Source organism: Mercenaria mercenaria, chromosome 16 (assembly GCF_021730395.1).
Source record: "Mercenaria mercenaria strain notata chromosome 16, MADL_Memer_1, whole genome shotgun sequence".
NCBI classification, from domain to species: domain Eukaryota; kingdom Metazoa; phylum Mollusca; class Bivalvia; order Venerida; family Veneridae; genus Mercenaria; species Mercenaria mercenaria.
In genome coordinates, this window is record NC_069376.1 from 57,299,300 (window position 1) to 57,318,564 (window position 19,265).

The 19,265-nt window shown below is 34.2% G+C and overlaps 1 protein-coding gene across 2 annotated transcripts in view; it reads left to right on the forward strand.

Annotated features, from left to right (window-relative positions):
- The window catches only part of LOC123540158 (neuronal acetylcholine receptor subunit alpha-6-like), a 65,975-nt gene that overhangs the window by 18,291 nt on the left and 28,419 nt on the right, over positions 1-19,265 (forward strand). Inside the window, exon 1 of one of the 2 annotated variants that reach the window (XM_045324964.2) lies at positions 13,373-13,757. The exons of the other annotated variant lie outside the window; for it this stretch is intronic. Coding sequence (XP_045180899.1) covers positions 13,702-13,757 — 56 coding nt within the window. The 5' untranslated portion in view covers positions 13,373-13,701. Of the gene's footprint in view, positions 1-13,372; positions 13,758-19,265 lie in introns of those variants that run through there. 2 annotated transcript variants of the gene reach the window in all.

A 19,265-nucleotide genomic window follows, 5' to 3' on the forward strand; every position in this document is an offset into this window, starting at 1 on the left:
TTCAGTGCTAAATAAAAAGTAGTCAAATGTAGGCTTATAAGAAAATCATCAGTTTTATATCTATAACATCTCTCTTTTTATGCCCCCGAAGGGAGGCATATAGTTTTTGAACCGTCTGTCAGTCTGTCCGCAATTTTCGTGTCCGGTCCATATCTTTGTCATCCATGGATGGATTTTCAAATAACTTGGCATGAATGTGTACCACAGTAAGACGACGTGTCGCGCGCAAGACCCAGGTCAGTAGCTCAAAGGTCAAGGTCACACTTAGACGTTAAAGGATAGTGCATTGATGGGCGTGTCCGGTCCATATCTTTGTCATCCATGGATGGATTTTCAAATAACTTGGCATGAATGTGTACCACAGAAAGACGACGTGTCGCGCGCAAGACCAAGATCCGTAGCTCAAAGGTCAAGGTCACAGACGTTGAAGGTCATCTTCATGATAGTGCATTGATGGGCGTGTCCGGTCCATATCTTTGTCATTCATGCATGGATTTTAAAATAACTACGCATGAATGTGTGGCACAGTAAGACGACGTGTTGCGCGCAAGACCCAGCTCCGTAGGTCAAAGGTCCTAAACTCTAACATCGGCCATAACTATTTATTCAAAGTGCCATCGGGGGCATGTGTCATCCTATGGAGACAGCTCTTGTTCTGTATAACACCTGTAGTCCATTTAGAAATCAAAATTACTAATAAATTCATTTGCTATCTAAAGTGCAAAATGTAAAACTGTTTTACGCCTTGTTAAGTATATGTTAATCGTTATAACTGAATATCCATCCACATACAGCTGCCTGACCTCTTTCGGACATATGTTATTCTTCAGAAGCAATATAAGCTGAACAGATATTTGTGTAACGTGTTTCAAACATATGTTATTTGTAAGCCGAACTGAGCTATTTGTGTAACGTTTTTAAGACATATGTTATTCCTCAGGGGCAATGTAAGCCGAGCTGAGCTATTTGTGTTACTTATTTTAGACATATGGTATTATTTAAAGGCACTGTAAGCCGAACTGAGCTATTTGTGTAATGTTTTTCAGACATTTGTTATTCTTCAGGGACAATATAAGCCGAACTGCGCTATTTGTGTAACGTTTTCAGACATACGTGATTCTTCAGAGGCAATGTAAGCCGAAATGAGCCTTTAAGACATACGCACTGTATGCAATACTTTGTTTTTTTTCTAGATGCATCATCTTAAACAGTGTAGGGTTACATTGTTAACATTGTGGATATGCAGGCTCCATAACCAAAGATCGATTCTCTACATTCCAGTTTGTTTGGTTCTGCTCATTGTTCTCTCGTTTCGGGCAAAGCCATTATTTTATCTGGGGACCATACGCCGCTTTTTGTTGAATTGCACTATGTGCATCAGTGAAGGTTCCATGTGCATCGCCGTATGAAAACATCAGCAGATGTCTCTAAATTATATTCTGGTACTTATAGCATGTGTAAATGTTGAGTTCTGCTCAACCCAGGGCTAGAGGGCGTGGACGGTAGCTTGCATTTCCACTACCGTCTATGAACAGGCTCAATCAAACCGAGCCTGCAACATTTTCATTTATGTCGTGTTGGGCGACCTGTGGTTTTCCACTTTTTAGCTCACCTGTCACATAGCTTTTGTGATCGTCCGTCGTCCGTCGTCTGTGCGTCCGTCCGTGCGTGCATGCGTGCGTCAACAATTTCTTGTCTGCACGATAGTGGTTTCATTTATGATTTTATTTTAACCAAACTTGCACACAACTTGTATCACCATAAGATCTCGGTTCCTTTGTTGAATTGGCCAGTTCCCATCATGGGTTTCAGAGTTATGGCCCCTGAAAGGGCCACAGTTAGCTATTTTGACATTGTCTGCACAATAGCAGCTTTATTTATGATTTGATTTTTACCAAACTGGCACACAACTTGTATCACCATAAGATCTTGGTTCCTTTCTTGAACTGGCCAGTTTCCGTTATGGGTTCCAGAGTTATGGCCCCTGAAAGGGCTAGAATTAGATATTTTGACCTTTTCTGCACAATAGCAGCTTCATTTATGATTTTATTTTAACCAAACTTGCACACAGCTTGTGTCTCTATAAGATCTTGGTTCCTGTCTTGAACTGGCCAGATTCCATCATGGGTTCCAGAGTTATGGCCCCTTAAAGGTCCAAAATTGGCTATTTTGGCTTTTGCAGCCATATAGAGACTTCATTTATGGTTTTATTTGATACAAACTTGAGATCTTGGTTCCTTTCTTGAACTGGCGAGATTCCTTAATGGGTTCTAGAGTTATGGCCCCTGAAAGGGCCAAAATTAGCTATTTTGACCTTTTCTGCACAATAGCAGCTTCATTTATGATTTGATTTTAATCACACTTGCACAAAAATTGTGTCACCATAAGATCTCGGTTCCTTTCTTGAACCGGCTAGATCCCATAATGGGTTCCAGAGTTATGGCCCCTGAAAGGGCCAAAATTAGCTATTTTGACCTTTTCTGCACAATAGCAGCTTCATTTATGATTTGATTTTAACCAAACTTGCACACAACTTGTATCACCACAAGGTCTTGGTTCCTGTCTTGAACTGGCCAGATTCCATCATGGGTTCCAGAGTTATGGCCCCTTAAAGGTCCAAAATTGGCTATTTTGGCTTTTGCAGCCATATAGAGACTTCATTTATGGTTTTATTTGATACAAACTTCCAAAATATCTTCAGCAACAATAAATCTTAGATTCCGTGACAAATCAGATCCAATCGTAGGTTCCAGAGTTATTTCATATCTGATTACCCCCCCCCCCCCCCCCCCCCCGATTGTAATCAAAATGGATTTATATCAGTAAGTACTTATAGGACTTATTTGAAATTTCATAATTGTCATTAGTTGGACTGAGACAATCAGGGTAGATAAACTATGGACCTCCCTTTATTTCAAATTAAAATGGGTATCTCCGTAACTAATGAAGATACTGATCTGAAATTTCATTTATGTCAACAGATGTATTTGGCAGAGCCTTCTTTTGTTCACTTACAATATTTGTTTTAATTACTTCCCTTTTACGCTATAAATAGCTTAATTCTAGTAACTTTTTTATTATTGGCCGTAGGGAAAAACCGAGACCACTTTTCTGTGATACAACATGGATGGTACCTCCAATTTTTAGGTGCATTTTGACATATCTGTACCTTGTAAGCATTGTTTTTTCTTTTTGGTTAAATTTCTTCCCTTTGTTGTTCCTGTCCTTTGGACTTAAATATTTTTACTGAGGACCTTCTTGTCCTCAAGTGCAATGATAACAGGTGAGCGATATAGGGCCATCATGGCCCTCTTGTTTATCTTACAAGTCGTAAGAACAGTCCGCACTCAATGTTTTAAATTTTAACTGGCATAACGTTACGTGGGTTTGATATGTCTCTATGTCGACTGGTCCCAATTGTATTCACTCACAAACTTTTGACAAAATATACTTTGCTTCCCTTTTTGATACCTTGTTATATACAGCCTTTCTCACTATGTTCTTTTTAATCGAATTTATTATTTGCGAAGTAAGCAAAGCAATAAATAAATGTAATGTTTGATCCATATAGATAACCACCTGTGAATTTATGGGATATTTCTGATAACAGGCTTTTTTTTCACTTTGAATATAAGCTAATAAATACTTTTAAATATTTATCTTAAGTACAGTCATATCAAAGTTTTTGTTTTCTTTAACTACTTAATAACAATATTAGAGGTTATTATTATGCTTATATTGGTGTATTAGAACACCTGTTACGTATTTAAAGGTGGGTGTAAAAGATTTTGGTCAAGCATTGAATTTGCTCAAATCTTTAGCATCATTTAAACTTAATTATGCTCACGTAGTAGTTAATACGTTCTCACTAGAGTTTGTTTTTAAATATTTGGTTTTCCTATCCTGGATCGTGCGACTGTAGCACAAGTATAAATTTTATAAACATACGTAGCCTATGAAATGATACATACATAAGAACTTTACCAAAGATTTCCATTCATAATTATCTAACTGAATTCCATTACAAATGCTAGTTTTTAATACGCGTATATTCCTCCATTATTATACCTCCATCTGCCTATCTTGTTTGCGCAATCAAGACGGATTGGAAATAAATGTTTTACAGTGTATATGAAGTTTTAGAGCTTGCTGTTTTGTTTAGACCATAATATATCCCATTATATATGAAACGGGAATGTAAAACTAGAAACTGTTGAAATATATACGTACAAAACTATATGACAAGAGGGATGATTGTATTGTTAAATCACCAACCCTTTCCCTCCCCTTCCAATACCTTCTATTTGATTGGGATGTATCTTAGGAATAAATATTTTCAAATAATTCGGATGCCAGAGCGTGTAGTCATTTAGGGGATTTAAATGAACATAAATAATTCATTACCATTTAAGTTATACAGCTGGGCTACCATTAATATAAAATGTGCAAATCTCTGGCAATGTTAATGTCGAAATTCATATTTGGTCTTAAACTTTAAGACGTTACGGCGAGAACGTATACATGTACCAATACGTCAAGTTAAAAAAATACCAAAAGAGGTTATGACCCAACTGTATCGAGACACACCTCATCCTATATGTCTCCTGGTCAGTTTCGTCAGGCATATAATGTGTTTCTTTAGATTCTCTGTGTTTTGCAAAGATAACGATTACGTACATGTGCTTCGTGTTCTTCAGGCTTGCTTTTCATATTGATTAACAAAAGCATTTTGTGCTTAAGGTATTAGGCCCCTAATAGTAATGTTTAAAAATGGCATTTGCTTGGTATATTCTTACAGTTGACCGTGCTTCGCACTTTGTTGCAAATTTTTAAAAACTTTTACCGTGCCTTTTTTTATAAATTTTGTGTAATTTATGGTATTTCCGCAAACTCAAGTAGAGACAAATTTCAAAGTGGCGGCCTTTATCCAAAACGTTTGCAGAGAACTCATTATACCATTATTTTGTTATGAAAGAATATCAACCTATTGGTCAACTTTTCTCCTAAACTATCAAAGCTATTGCTTTGAAACTTGCAACACTTGTTCACCATCATAAGCTGACCCTGTACATCAAGAAACGTAACTCCATCCTGCTTTTTTCAAGAATTATTGCCCCTTTTGGACTTAGAATATCAGATTTCTTGGTTAAGTTTTATGTTTAGGTCAGCTTTTCTCATAAACTATCAAAACAATTGCTTTAAAACTTGCAACACTTGTTCACCATCATAAGCTGACCTTGTGCAACAAGAAACATAACTCTGGCCTGCTTTTTGCAATAATTATGGCCCCTTTTGGACTTAGAAAATATCCGATTTATTGGTTAAGTTTTATTTTTAGGTCAGCTTTGCTCCTAAACTATTCAAGCTATTGCAACAGTTGTTCTTAATTATATTGACCGATAAACTGACTTTGTACATCAAGAAACATAACTCCATCCTGCTTTTTGCAAGAATAATGGCCCTTTTTGGACTTAGAAAATCATGGGTAGGACAATTTTTCTATTATACCAAAAACATCTTGTGTTTAATTGCATACAGTTTTTCCTATTAGACAAAATAAACATACAATATTACGCATACAGTTAAAGTTCTTGGCCAGAGTGACAAAAAACACAAACCTGAAAGTTTCAAGTGGTGCCAAATCCCTCATAAAGATACTGTTTGTCAGTTTGTTTAACACCTTGACATTCAATGCGCTGCAATAAATGTCCGAATGCGTCTCTTACTAAATTGGAAAATTGCGTTAGTATACGAGTATAGTAAATATGCCAACTATAAGACAGAGAAGCTAATAGAAATTAAAATGATGCCAATTGTTCAGAAAGGCAATACGTTTTGTCACGTTATTCATTAAAACATTGATATCATTGAGTTATATTGAACTAACATTGAGAAATTGCCTTCAATATCTTGATGCATTTTTTACGTACATCAGTTTCTGTTGAGAATGAATGAATACAATTTATTTTCGTATTGTTTTCAAGGAATTCATAAAGAGCGTCATATGGAGACAATCTAAGGTATATTTAACAGTTAATAGTATAAACATGTATTAGCTCTTTAGTAAAGAAACTATATATGTAGCCGTCATCTGATATTTCAAAACCTTCAAAGTGCTATCTTAATCCGGTTTCAAAGTAAGCAAATCCTTTTAAACGCACTTAAAGCTTTACAACAAAAGCACATTTAAAGTGAAATCTATAGTTTTGAACTTTCTAATGCTAACTACGTGACTAACTTCTCTTAATAGTATGTGTGAATGGGACCTCCGTTCCGAACTGTTAACGTCACTGACTTCGAATGTCGTTCTCTTCAGCAGTGTAATTTCACACCCTCGCTTTGATAGTTAAATTTGTTATGTGATTAGTCACATAGATGGATTACGGAAGGTTGATGGTTTTACACAGGTGTACGCCTTGGCATGAACAGTGCCTGGAAGGGCAACCGGTATATACCTCCAGTTGCCATATGATCTGATTTGTGTCTGTACGACTGTAAACCTAGAATAAAGTGTAAACATTGAAAAACACAGTAAATTAAAAAGTTCTGATTGTACAAAATGTAAATGTAGGGAATACAACATTACCAAAAGTTCAGCAGTGTAGTATAGTGTCTGGAATGTTGCCTATTTTTTCACAGACACTTGCTGACACGGGGAAATCTGAACAGACACACCTGTAGTAATATCAAATACATGTTTTGGCTTTGACTTTGACACCGTGAAGTGAACTTTGTGTTTTTGTGAAAGTGGTAATGATGGTAGGGAAATCTGGAAAACAAATCATACGCATCTTCGATTTAGTCTTCTAGTAACAAGTATGTTGTGTCAGGAATATGTTCAATTTCACGGTTTTATCTAAAAGGTTTTCAAACAATGATTTTTCCTTTTATTTTCTAAAAGTAGTTATCAGCCACATGTGAATATGTTGTATCTGTCGGTTGTCCGAACGTTAGTGGCGATATCACTGTTACATATCGTAATTCAGATTTGATTTTAAAATACAATAGCAATTTAAAATCGCTTCTGCGAGAAGGTATATCAAAACCCGCTTTTTATGGGGATGTGGTTTACAAATTTCGTAAGATTTTGGGTCATGGCAATTTTCCAATTGTATTTAGTAAATTATTTAAACGTTTTACGAAAAGAGGTTATGACTCAACTGTTTTGAGACACACCGCATGTTTGGTGTTCAACCCTTTTACAATTGGACGCTACGCTTTCCTCTTTGATTGTGTCTGACGGATCAGGTGGAGGACTCTATGATTAGTAGTTCTTAAATCCCACCAGGACTGAGCTATTTTGATTTCCGTCTTCTGGCCTGTTTCGTCGGACCCTTAAGGGTGTTTCCCTTGTTGCTCTGTCTTCTGCAAAGGCATTGAGTACATGCGTTTTAGGTTCTTAAGGATTGCATTTTTATATTATATCTACAAGGGCATCTTTGTGTTTTACATTACATACCTTCTGTTGCCTTTACGTATGTTAGGGGATTACTTTTTATTTACACTGTCTTGTGACTTTGGAACAAGGTGGGGGTAAGAGTGAGGTTAGGTGCACCTTAAACCGGTTTAAACTCCCCAGTGGTGGTTTTGCCACTGACCGTTCCAAGGCGGTGCCCGACTGTGTTCTTGTGTTTGTTTTGTCCTTTTGTGTTTTTCATTTTTTGTGTGTGGTGCGCGAGGGTTGTTCGTGTGTCTTTGGGGAGGCTGCGTTTTTTGAACGTGGCTTTCCCTGTTGGATATTCTTCCTTGTTTTTAAACCAATTCCAAATTGGTAAATAGTTAAAACAGTTGCCTGAAGGACCGAGGGTCAATTGTTTTCACTATTGAGGGTCAATTGTTTTGACTGTTTACCTGACCGATAAGCTTCTCAATAAGTGCTTTATTACATGAGTCAGCATTTAACTTTCACATTTTTTTCTATAATTTGATTGCTCATTCCAATAAAAACGTGTTTGATATAGGCCGGTCATAAAAACGGTCATTTGTATAAAGGGTATGTTATAATCATGATAGTTTAAAATGAATAGTTTCTATAATTGTTTGACTTTCACCCTTATCTGTGTAGGTATTCGAAATAAAGTCATTTTAATTAACAGATTTAAGTACTAATATACTAACCCTTAGCCTGCTGGTGGCAAATGATTCTGCCTTTGCGACCAGTGCAGACCAAGATCAGCCTGTACATCCGTGCAGTCTGATCATGGTCTGTACGGTTCGCCATTCAGTCAGTATCTTTTTGGTAAGCTTCCCTTTTACAGTTAATGGTACTGTCCAAATTGAAAGATGGACAAGTTCATTATAGAAATATAGCAGGGTAAGTATTAAAATAAATACGTGTGTTGTATTTATTCAGTTATTAAACGTAGTATCGGAATCGCTGATAGCTGTGCTTATGACTTAATGCCAATCTGCAAAATACATTGGGAAACATTATGGTATAACATTGCTCAAATACGAGCAGACGCAGTGCATATAAATCATAATATATTTTTAACACAAAACAAAGGTAACGTTTGTTTACACTAAGCCCTGGTTAGCACGATATTTAAGAGGAACGCTTATGAAAAAATGGCATTTATCTATTTGCCAAAATACATTTCTAAGCCATTAATATCTAATTATTACCAGCTGCTAAAGTGATCTGCGCCTGAAGTGTTTAGGTATGAAAGCTTTCCTTTGAGATCTAAAACAAATCCGAAAGCCGACAAAATATTGGTATGATTAATGTTTCAAAAAATATCACAGCTGAAGACATATCCCTTTGCTTCCGTCTTACAATTCGAGTATTGAGTGATCAAATAGGGTGGAAACAAAAAGAAGCTAATAGACAGGCAAGTCGCTGCATTAGGTCCTAATAAGTGTTATTTGTGAATTTCTGTCATAACTGCAATGTACTGTTTGTTCATTTAAAAATCCATTCCATTCCTTCTATTTCTCAATGGTAAACTAACTTTACTAATATCGATGTACTTTTAAACAGTGATGTTTCTAAGAATACTCCCTCTCATTTGGGTGAAGTTTGTGGATGGTAGCGTGACTGACTGCGATATAACTGACATCTTAATATTTTAATATCTGTCTTGTGCTGATATAAATCTTGCACTTTATCTAAATCCATTTAAAGACGCCTTTATAACGACAGCGCTGGGGTCGTATTCCTAAAGCATCTTAAGTATAAGTACAAGAAATTGATTATTTACTTAAGTATTACTTAGGTAAGAAATTTATTTTACTTAAGTATATTTGTTATTCATAAAAAAACTTAATAAGTAATTCTTGTTTTTTATTGTGGACGAAAACGTTAAAAAACAACATTAATTTCAGACAGATACAACATGCACAATTATGTTTTAAGTGCTTTTATCTGAAAAACAACACTTTAATCGTACTCTCCACGCTATTTTATTTTCTGACTTAAGTCATTTCTTACGTATCTTAAGTTTAAGCTGTCTTATAACTAGGACTTAAGTTTTTACTTAGACTTAAGCTGAAATCATCACAAACTTAAGTAAAATCTTCAACTTAAGTCAAAACTTATACTTAAGATGCTTTATGAATACGGCCTCTGATCTATTAGTGTTAGCTACCTAGATCGGAGGAGGTCCTGAGTTTGAATCCAAGTGGGGTCACGTTCATCTTGTCTTATGACACCAGTACTAACTTTCGCAGAAAACACATTTAAGAGTGATTTGAATAAGCCCCAAACTTGCATTACAATTAAGTATACACTACTAACATAAAGAAGTCTATTGGTACCTCTTACACGTTATTGAAAGTAATATCCAATCAAATCTCAACACCGCCATTTTGTTATTTGATATTTAAAGGTGAAAAGAATGTTTGAAAGCAGGTCTAAAAAAACATAAACACTATCTTGAATTATTTCCATTCAAACTAAAATTGTTTGATCACATGCTTTATTATAATAATATTATTTCAAAACGCGTACAATAAACATCAACCTAATGTTTTCTAGTGTCATTTAGGAATATAGTCATAAGCAAATATTTAAATCATATATACTTTTATTAACCCTAGTTAATTCGTAAAATTAAAACAGATACCAACAACCAAAATAAGAACAAAAATCCATAACCGCTTGATGAGAATTGACAAGTCTTCATCTACTACGCTTATTGCAAATACAATGGAGTTTCAATTTTCTCGTCTAAACTTGGCAATGCCACCTATTTCGACACAACACATTTGAGTAATGAAATGCTAGTTATGAGATTTGCTTCGTTTCAAGCAAGGAATTTTATATTGCCCTCCTAATTTATTTTCAAGGTACTATATAGGAATGTTGCAAAGTGCTTTTGTACAGAACTTACCTTTAATCTGTCAGATAACTGTGATGGACATTTTCTTTCAGTTTAGGAAACAAACTTGTATAAAATCTCTGAGTCTGCTAAAAGTGTAGTTATAAAATATCCTTTTAAATGAACACAGTTAAAGAAGCAGATTCATTTGTGTTCTGGAATAGTTGATAATAAATCTATGGCATTGTTTAATGTAGAAAATGGGTTATGTTATATTTATTCAATTACGCTACTGTTTATGTAAGATGTATATAATTTAGAACAAGTGTTTCTCAGTTTTACTATTAATTTCTGTCAATGTCCAACGCCGGGGTTTAACTGTAAACAATAAGATAATTGTTTACGAAGTGTAACAAAGGAGGTCAAGAGAGGCCTCGCCCTTGCCTTCATAACCGGCCGTTTTATAGACCACCTTTGTCTTATGTGAAGTGATAATAGTTATTCTCATATTTCTGGCATAAATTCTAGACAATAACCTATATTCCGTATATAGAAACAAACCCTTTGTTATTGTGCAATATTGAAATAAAATATTTGCTTGAACATAATTAAGACATCTTATCATCCTACAAATTTACTTAATTCACCAGAACAGTAGTCTTTAAATAGAAAGGCAACGCTGCACTGTCAATTCCCTCGTATGAACAAACTCAGTCAAACACAGACTAATATTTTTGCCTGGTATGCTTGTAATGAGGATCTTACAGATTTAGAACTGTATTTCTAGATCTTGATTATTCATTGACACCAAAGTGATTGTAACATAATAGGAACAGCCGAAGCAGAGAATATTCAGTGAGTGTCATTTCAATATTTACTTTTTTAATGAACTAAAAAAAAAGATTATGCGTTAAAATCAACAAGTATGAAAAATAACCAGGACTTAATTTTATTATTATATTATTATTATACCAGATTTGTTGAGCGCCCTTTTCATATGCAAAATATACAAAAAAAGGGCGCTCAACAAATCTGGTATAATAATAATATAATAATAAGATTAAGACCTGGTTATTTTTCATACTTGACTTAATCTTATTATTATCATTTTGATATCTTGTTCTGGCCTGTTTCGTTTTTCCCTAGTTTCTCTGTCTTCAACAAAGGCATTGAGTACATGCGTTATAGGGTCTTTAGGATTGATTTGTATATAAATACAAAGACCATCTGGGTGTCTTACATGTCTTACAGAAAATACCTTCTGTTGCCATTGCGTATGTTAGAGTTTCACATGGCGAGGACAACTTTTGTGACTTTGGAACATGGTTGGGGGTGGAGAGAGAGAACGAAGTTAGGTACACCATAAATCGGTTTGAGTTCCCCCACTGGTGGTTTTGTCGTTTGCTGTTCCAAGACGGTGCCCCACTGTGCTTCTTTATTTGTTCGTTTTGTCTCGGAGTGTTTAATTTGTTTGAGTGTGTGTGGGTCGTATGCACGTCCGCGTGCTTGGTTATTGTTTTGGGAGGCTACGTTTTTGGAACGTGCCTCTCCCTTTTTGATATTTATTCTTGATTTTTTTGCTACTTAATTTATAATGATTACGTTCTATCGTTTAAAATATACCTATAACATTATAAGGTGATATCAGTCCGTTCAATAATTACGTTGTCGAATTGATTGGTGTATCTATGACAAATTTCTCATGATGATAAAAATGCTATAGATATACCATCTAAATCATTTATTAAAATATGCAAACGGTAATGGATACTGGAAAGTCAACAAGAACGTATGATTGTATATTTTGAAGATATACCCAAATTGCTGGTAGTTTACAAAATAGGCATGTTTTAAAATATCAACCAAGCTAAACTGAATGATATGCTGAATATCTTGAAGCAAATTGATGAGGGTGAAAAACACTGATGTTCAATTATACTGTTGGCAAAAACTGTTTTAAAAGGCCTTTGTCTACGGAAGCAGTTAACAGAAAACAAACGTTCAAAAGAACAAACTTTATTGATCTGTAATCCGTTTTGTCCAACTGAAGACGGTTAATATCTAGAAAAGTCTTTCTCGTGTTACAAATGGTATTGTAGACATATATATAAAGGCGGATTTTGTAACATGCCTTTGTCTAGTATGTTTCTCTGTATGTGGTTGCATACAAACACTGCAAGGTAATGAAAGTCATATCAGTAACCACATTCACCTATACCATTTACACTTTTATTTAAGCAATATCTTTCTTCTTTCATATATTATGTTACATCTATTTAAGAAATAAAAACTAAAAAGGTACATGACGTCGCGTTAAATCTCTTTAGAAATGTATATTTTTCAATCTGTTTTGGTTGAGCATCCAGGATAGACATAATGTAAAAAACAACAACACGAAATATTATTATTCTTATATTTCTACCATTTACCTAGTATGCAAAGTATGTTTGACAAATATGTATTTATGCTATCCATACCTTGCCCTTTAAACAATATCACACTTTTTTCCTTTCGCAAAAAAACATGTTTCATAAAACCGCAATATCTTCATCTGGATTGTATTCCAGAAACAAAAACAACACTTGAAAACAACAAAAGTTACCTTTTTCATCTTTTATCGATTAACTCATTTCCTAAGTTTGTTTTCTTCGTGTCACCGTATGTTCTCCAGAGTAAAACATATCATGGTGGTCAAAGTTCATACGATCCTTTTTGCATATAATATTAATTATTTGAAACAAAGATGACAAAGTTAAATAAATTAAAGTAATAAATTTGTGGGACCATCTTGGAACGGATACAATGTATATACTTACAAAAAGGGTAATAGACGATGTAAATGAAAATGCCGAACCATTTAAAACCCTAACGTTCTAAATGGAAACAAATGTCTTCCTATGTCAAACTCAAAAATGTTACATTTATATAAAAGAATACATAAACGCGTGCGTCCTCAATGACTTTGTGGAACTTGGAGCACTTTTTAGATTCTTATATACTTACCATTATAGTGTTCAAAAGCTACCTATTAATAATAAACAAAAAAGAGAACAGGTACGCCAGTTGTAGACTGGTTAATCTGTCATAAATCGCTCAGACTTTTTTTCAGTCTAGGCGGTGCCTAATCGTTATCCTTTAATTTTTTGTTCCTGCAATAGCTTCGTGTGTTTTATCGTACGTTTGCATATGGGCCGACGTATTACAATTCTGATTGAGCGTTTAGAATTGTTTTAACATCACTCGCTAGCAGTTACACTCGGACTGGTTGTGCAAAATGAGGCAGCTTTAGTTCAGAAAATGATTCGTTCAATACGTGCATAAATAGTTTTTGTACAAATTTATTAAGTTATTTCTTAATAATATTTCCGATCGTAAGTAAAACTGATTGAAATCATTTAATAAATAGTGAACTTTATTTTGGGAATATAACAATTCTTTGGAGATGAAAACAGAAGGATTAGTAGTTAGTGTTTATTTCTTGACCTGCGTTTTCTGGAGGTAAGATTAGTTTTAAATTTTTATGAATGTTAATAATGTGATGGAACTGTCTTGTATAAATGGGGACTAAGGAGATATTTATGTAATGCATTAATAGGTCGCCTACAAAAATGTTTGTTGCAAATGCAAACGTAATCAGTTATTTTAGAAACCAATATCATTTGAGCCGCGCCATGAGAAAACCAATATAGTTAATTTGCGACCGGCATGAATCCAGACCAGCCTGCGCATCCGCGCATTCTGGTCAGGATCAATGCTATTCGCTAACGATGTTTCTAATTGCAATAGGCTTTGAAAGCGAACAGCATGGAACATGACCAGACTGCGCGGATGTGCAGGTTGGTCAGAATCCATGCTGGTCGCAAAGTCACTGTGTTGGTTTTCTCAATGCGCGGCTCATTTGTATTCGTTTTGCCAAAGGTATTCTCACGTGTAATTTTAATTCATCTGTCAAACTATCCGCAGGCCATTTTTTTCGAGCATTAATTGAAAATTACCAGAAACGTTCGAAGCTGTAATGCAGTTCTTTACGGTGCAGGTACACCATTAGTAAAAGACATGTTCGTAGTTTCTGACACACAAGTAGAATTAACATTTGCTTTAATTCCTCCGATCAATTGATATATTCGATTGATTCAAAGACATATGCCTATTTCTCTCTTTCACACACACACGCACGCGCGCGCGCAGGTAGTAGTTCATTTTAATAAAAAAACCTGAATATTATTTTAAGTACATTTGGTGAAGTTATTCTTCTATGTTTGAATATTATCTTTACATGTTTTCACCAAATAAAAGAAACGCATAAATTAACACATAGGTAGTTTTTACACAAAGTATATAAATAATATTACGCAAGAAATTAAAGTCTTGGCCAATAAGACAAAATAGCAAAACCTGAAAATAGCACACTGGTGCCAAGCTTCTCATATAGATACCATCAGTTTTTTGAACACCTTAACATTCAATATAGATAACAGAAATGAAGTGATAGCTGTAGTAAATGTCAAAATGCCACCGTATTGATATCGCAAACATGCGTCGGAGAACAAGTGAAGTGCATAAAACAGTTACACAGCTAGAAGTTATAATGATGTCTTCATATCTCTTAAGGCTATAAATTATACCTAGTTTATGAACTCGTTCATGCTGAATATTAATTGTAAGCAAGCTTTTAAAGCGACATGAATATTTCGTATACTGCTATAATAGCATATCCGTTGCCTAGTGTAAAATGTACACACCATCTAATGGTCGACGGTCTCTATCAGAAGTATTGTTCATTCCCTTCCAAGTTTTGCTATAGTTCCAATAAGCTACCCTAATTCCCCCGTCTCCCTCCCCCAACACACCACTCCCCTTCCCACACAAACCAACTACAGTGGTCCAATAGATTTTATGTATCGTTAACTTTCTTTTCCAAGACTACAGCCTTACATATTTAGAGCTGATGAAGTGGATGAAAACAAGTGTTAGACATTGGTAAAAAAGCATGAAAAATGTTGGTTTTCTGCATAATTTCAAAAGCGTTGCAACGGTTTACTTACTTCTACATAATACTTTTTGTTATTTATTAGGATACATTGCAACAATATTGTATCAATAAGTTTGTACTAATGGTCAATTCGACTGTTACCTCATTTAGACGGATTTTGGAAGGAAAGACAGCATAAAATGTATAACATAGTCGCTTAAGACTTTTTCCATTATTTTCAATAAATAGTGTCTGTTAGTATAACCTTATTTGTTTACTCTAAGATATGTTTTATTATCAAATAACCATTAGAGTCAACATGGTATTGGGTTTTTTGCAAATAACAGAACTTGTATTTTTAAATATCTGCATTCAGACTGTGCATGAGTTTTCATCTCCATAAAAGCGTTATAGACTTCTTATTTATTATAAAGGGCTTATCAAAATTGGAAATATTGTAATTAGTACGTATGTCATTTAATTGGGCCCAAAACACGGAAAACCTGTACTCATTATTTTCAGGGTTTATCACTTAAACTGTCAGTTTGATAAAAATCTACTACGTAGATATTATCAGTAAGTTTCTCAGAGGAGAAACATGTATTCGCACTTTATTGAAAAATCTACATATATTTTAGTCCTAATATTAGACACTTTACTTATGTTAATGTACAGTACGAATTCCGGATTCAAAGAATGTTCTGCTATTCCCACGAGATTTTAAAAACAGGCGAAAATGAGTCAAATTTATTCTGGTAGTGATCAAAATTCTTTCTAAATATATTCTGGAAACATAAAATCGCAGAAAGTATCACAGTTTCAAATTAAGAATGTTATGAACAAACGCAACATTATATTTCAGATCGCTTATTTTGGAGTGCAGTATGATATTAAGAGTATTGCCCGTGTCAATCAAACGCTCGCTGACACGATGATGTATAATAATGAACATACATATCAAATAGATATTTTGGATACACTCTTGTGAAGTATGGATTGTTTGTTTCTTATGATGAAAGCAAAAGTAAATAATACGAATAGCTTAGCAGCTTCTTTATGTTTTAAATTATCGACATAGAAATAAAAACAGGCCTTTTAGGGGACGTCATTGCACTTTTTTTTTCTAATACTTCAAAAACAACGGAGTTTCGGTTTTTCCATCTACACATGCAACCGCCACCTATTTCGATAGAACACAATAGTAATGAATCTTAAGTAATGGGCTTGGCTTCTGTTCACTGCGGGAATACTACCGCCCGTCCTAATTCATTTTCCAGATACTTGGTTATGATGTTACGATTCCTAACTGAACGCATTTTAAAAGAGTTAATCTACAATATGTCGTGGCCAGTGTAAGTGAGAAATGAGTTCTTAAGAAAACCAACTGTTACAAAAAATCTGAGATTACTTTATTAAAGGTTTAGAACATTTCACTTCGTTAACCCGTACATAAGTTGGTTTCTCTTGATTTGACATAAACAATTATACGATTAAAATCAAAGTCGGGTTACAGCTGATGATATGCATGTACTATTGTGTACCTAAGATTTTGTTAACTTTTCATGTAGTGTACGGTACCGAATATCGTCATGTTTTTTAAAATGAGATTAATTAGGTTGGTGTATTCTTTATATTAACAATTACCTCAATATTAGTGGAGTATTGTAGAAATAGCATAGGAATTCTTTGCATATATAAATAAGCCTTTATGTCATATTTATAACGTTACTCTTGTATTGATGCTGGATGTATATAATTATCAATAGTACATTGTTAGCAATGCCTTACTTTTTACTGTGACCTTAAATTGGACTTAAATTGCAAACATTGAAAATATATTAGATTAAAAAGTGTGAAAAGTCAAGTGAGGCCTCAATTTTGCTTTTATAGCTTTGTTTTATTGTTCAGTCCATACAAGTGTATCGAATAATTGTTTTGTTGCATCGGCCAGGCGTTTGCTCATATTTTACACGTAAATGTTTTCTTTGACTCTTGGTATTTTGTTTATTGTTTTGCAGCAAAGGTATAGTCACGACAAAAAAAGTTAAACCACTTCCAATGCTGATCCCAAAACAGTTTATATATACTGCAACAGTTGAAACATGTACGGGTCCAGATTTTAAAAAAACTGAAACCAAAACTGAAACTGTATCATCTGATTTTTCAGTGGACAGCTACAAACATATGGGGTTTCGTTTCGTAATTATAAGAAAATTGTAAAAGAAATGCTTGACTATTTCTACAACAAGTAGACAGAACAGCCAACAAGACCCACCAGGTTTAACTGTAATTTTAGTTCGCTTTCAGAAACAGTCGCACTAGATATTATTGCATCAGTTTTGTTTAGAAGAAAATATTATTATTTTTCTGCACAAAATACACAGTAAATGTAACTATTTGGTGTTTGAAACATAATCACATAACGACACATCTGGATATTTACAACATACAATAGAATAAACATAGTAACTGTTACTGTATCATAGTATGTAAAATTAGTATAATGATGAAAATGAATGTGTCAAAATATAACTGGAATAGATGTGCAAAACACAAACTTACTGAAGTGCCATTTAACAATGCATAGACATTTTAAAGTAAAATCATTTGAGACAATATTTGGATAAAACTAAAATAGACCGTAACCCACAGTACGAGGACGTGCACACGAGACTAGCACCATACATAAACACATGCACACATCGCGTAGACGCACAAAAGGACAAAACGAGCAAAGAAATAATTTTAGGCACCGTCTTTATATGTGTGCTTACAATTGTCAAAGTGTTAGACATTTAAAAACGTTTTTCTTGATATTCTGAATTTGTTGCACAAGTGTTATCTTTTCATGCTATTGTTCTACATATATACGAAATTGAAAAATGGAATTAGACATGTTTGGTTAAACAAAAGCATAAAGGACGTGTACGTGTCTGGTAAGGCATTTACAGTAACATAAAAGCTTATTAAACAATCGAGTAGTGGCACTTGATTTGGTGTCTAATAACTTAATATATATAAATAAATATCTAATGTAAATGCGATATGTTATATTTCACTACCAAACATGTCATCACAATGGTTACGTTACAACTGCCTGTTTTGTATGGGGTGGCAGTATTCTACCTCTGTATTCTGTTGGAATGGGTTTCGTCATCATAATAAAAAGTAGATTTTTATAAGCAAATATTACGACGTGCAAATATCACAAAAACAATTCGTCTACTTACGAATATTTCGTCTAGAGAAACGTCTGAAATATGCAAACATCAATGGATGTTGAAATTAACAAAACATAAGCATATCTGCGATCATAGACAAGACAACAGTAAGAGAAATATTATACCATGCCAATCATAATGATCTGCAGAATCTCTTGAAGCAAAATCTGAATATTATATGATCTAAGGTTTTCGATACAATGGAAAGTACAGGACCATTTAATTATACCGTTCGAAACGTATTGAATAGTAAAATATTGCAAATGAGTCTAACTTGTGATTTTAACTGCAACAACATATTCAGTTATAAAATTACAACTTCTTATCATGTGTCTGTCTTGTGACACTGGTTGGCTTGCATACCACATAAAACTATGAGTTTCTGGCCTCTTATATTTAATGTATATCTTATATATACGACTGATATAGACGTTGCAAATTTACACAAATGTAGTTAATTTTACAACTTCTGCTAATACTGCTTCTGTCTTTTATTAACTGTTGTATAAAATGCGTAAAGACCGTTTTCTTAACTACCACGTAATATCACTTCCCACGGTCTATACAGCATTTTGTTCTTCTTTAAGGGACTGCAATCCCAGTTGAAACGACTTTCAAGAATAATGAACTAGTGTTATCACTTCTTTAAAACGTGGCTTAATGCGTGCATACTCGTATTATTAAACCAGGCAAATAAAAAGGATTTTATTTTCCATGGTTCCTTGTTCATTCATGTTTACAGTGAAAACGACGAAATATTTCTGTTCTATTGTGTTTCCAAAGGGGCAAAGGTTCTCGGCTTATTCAAACTCA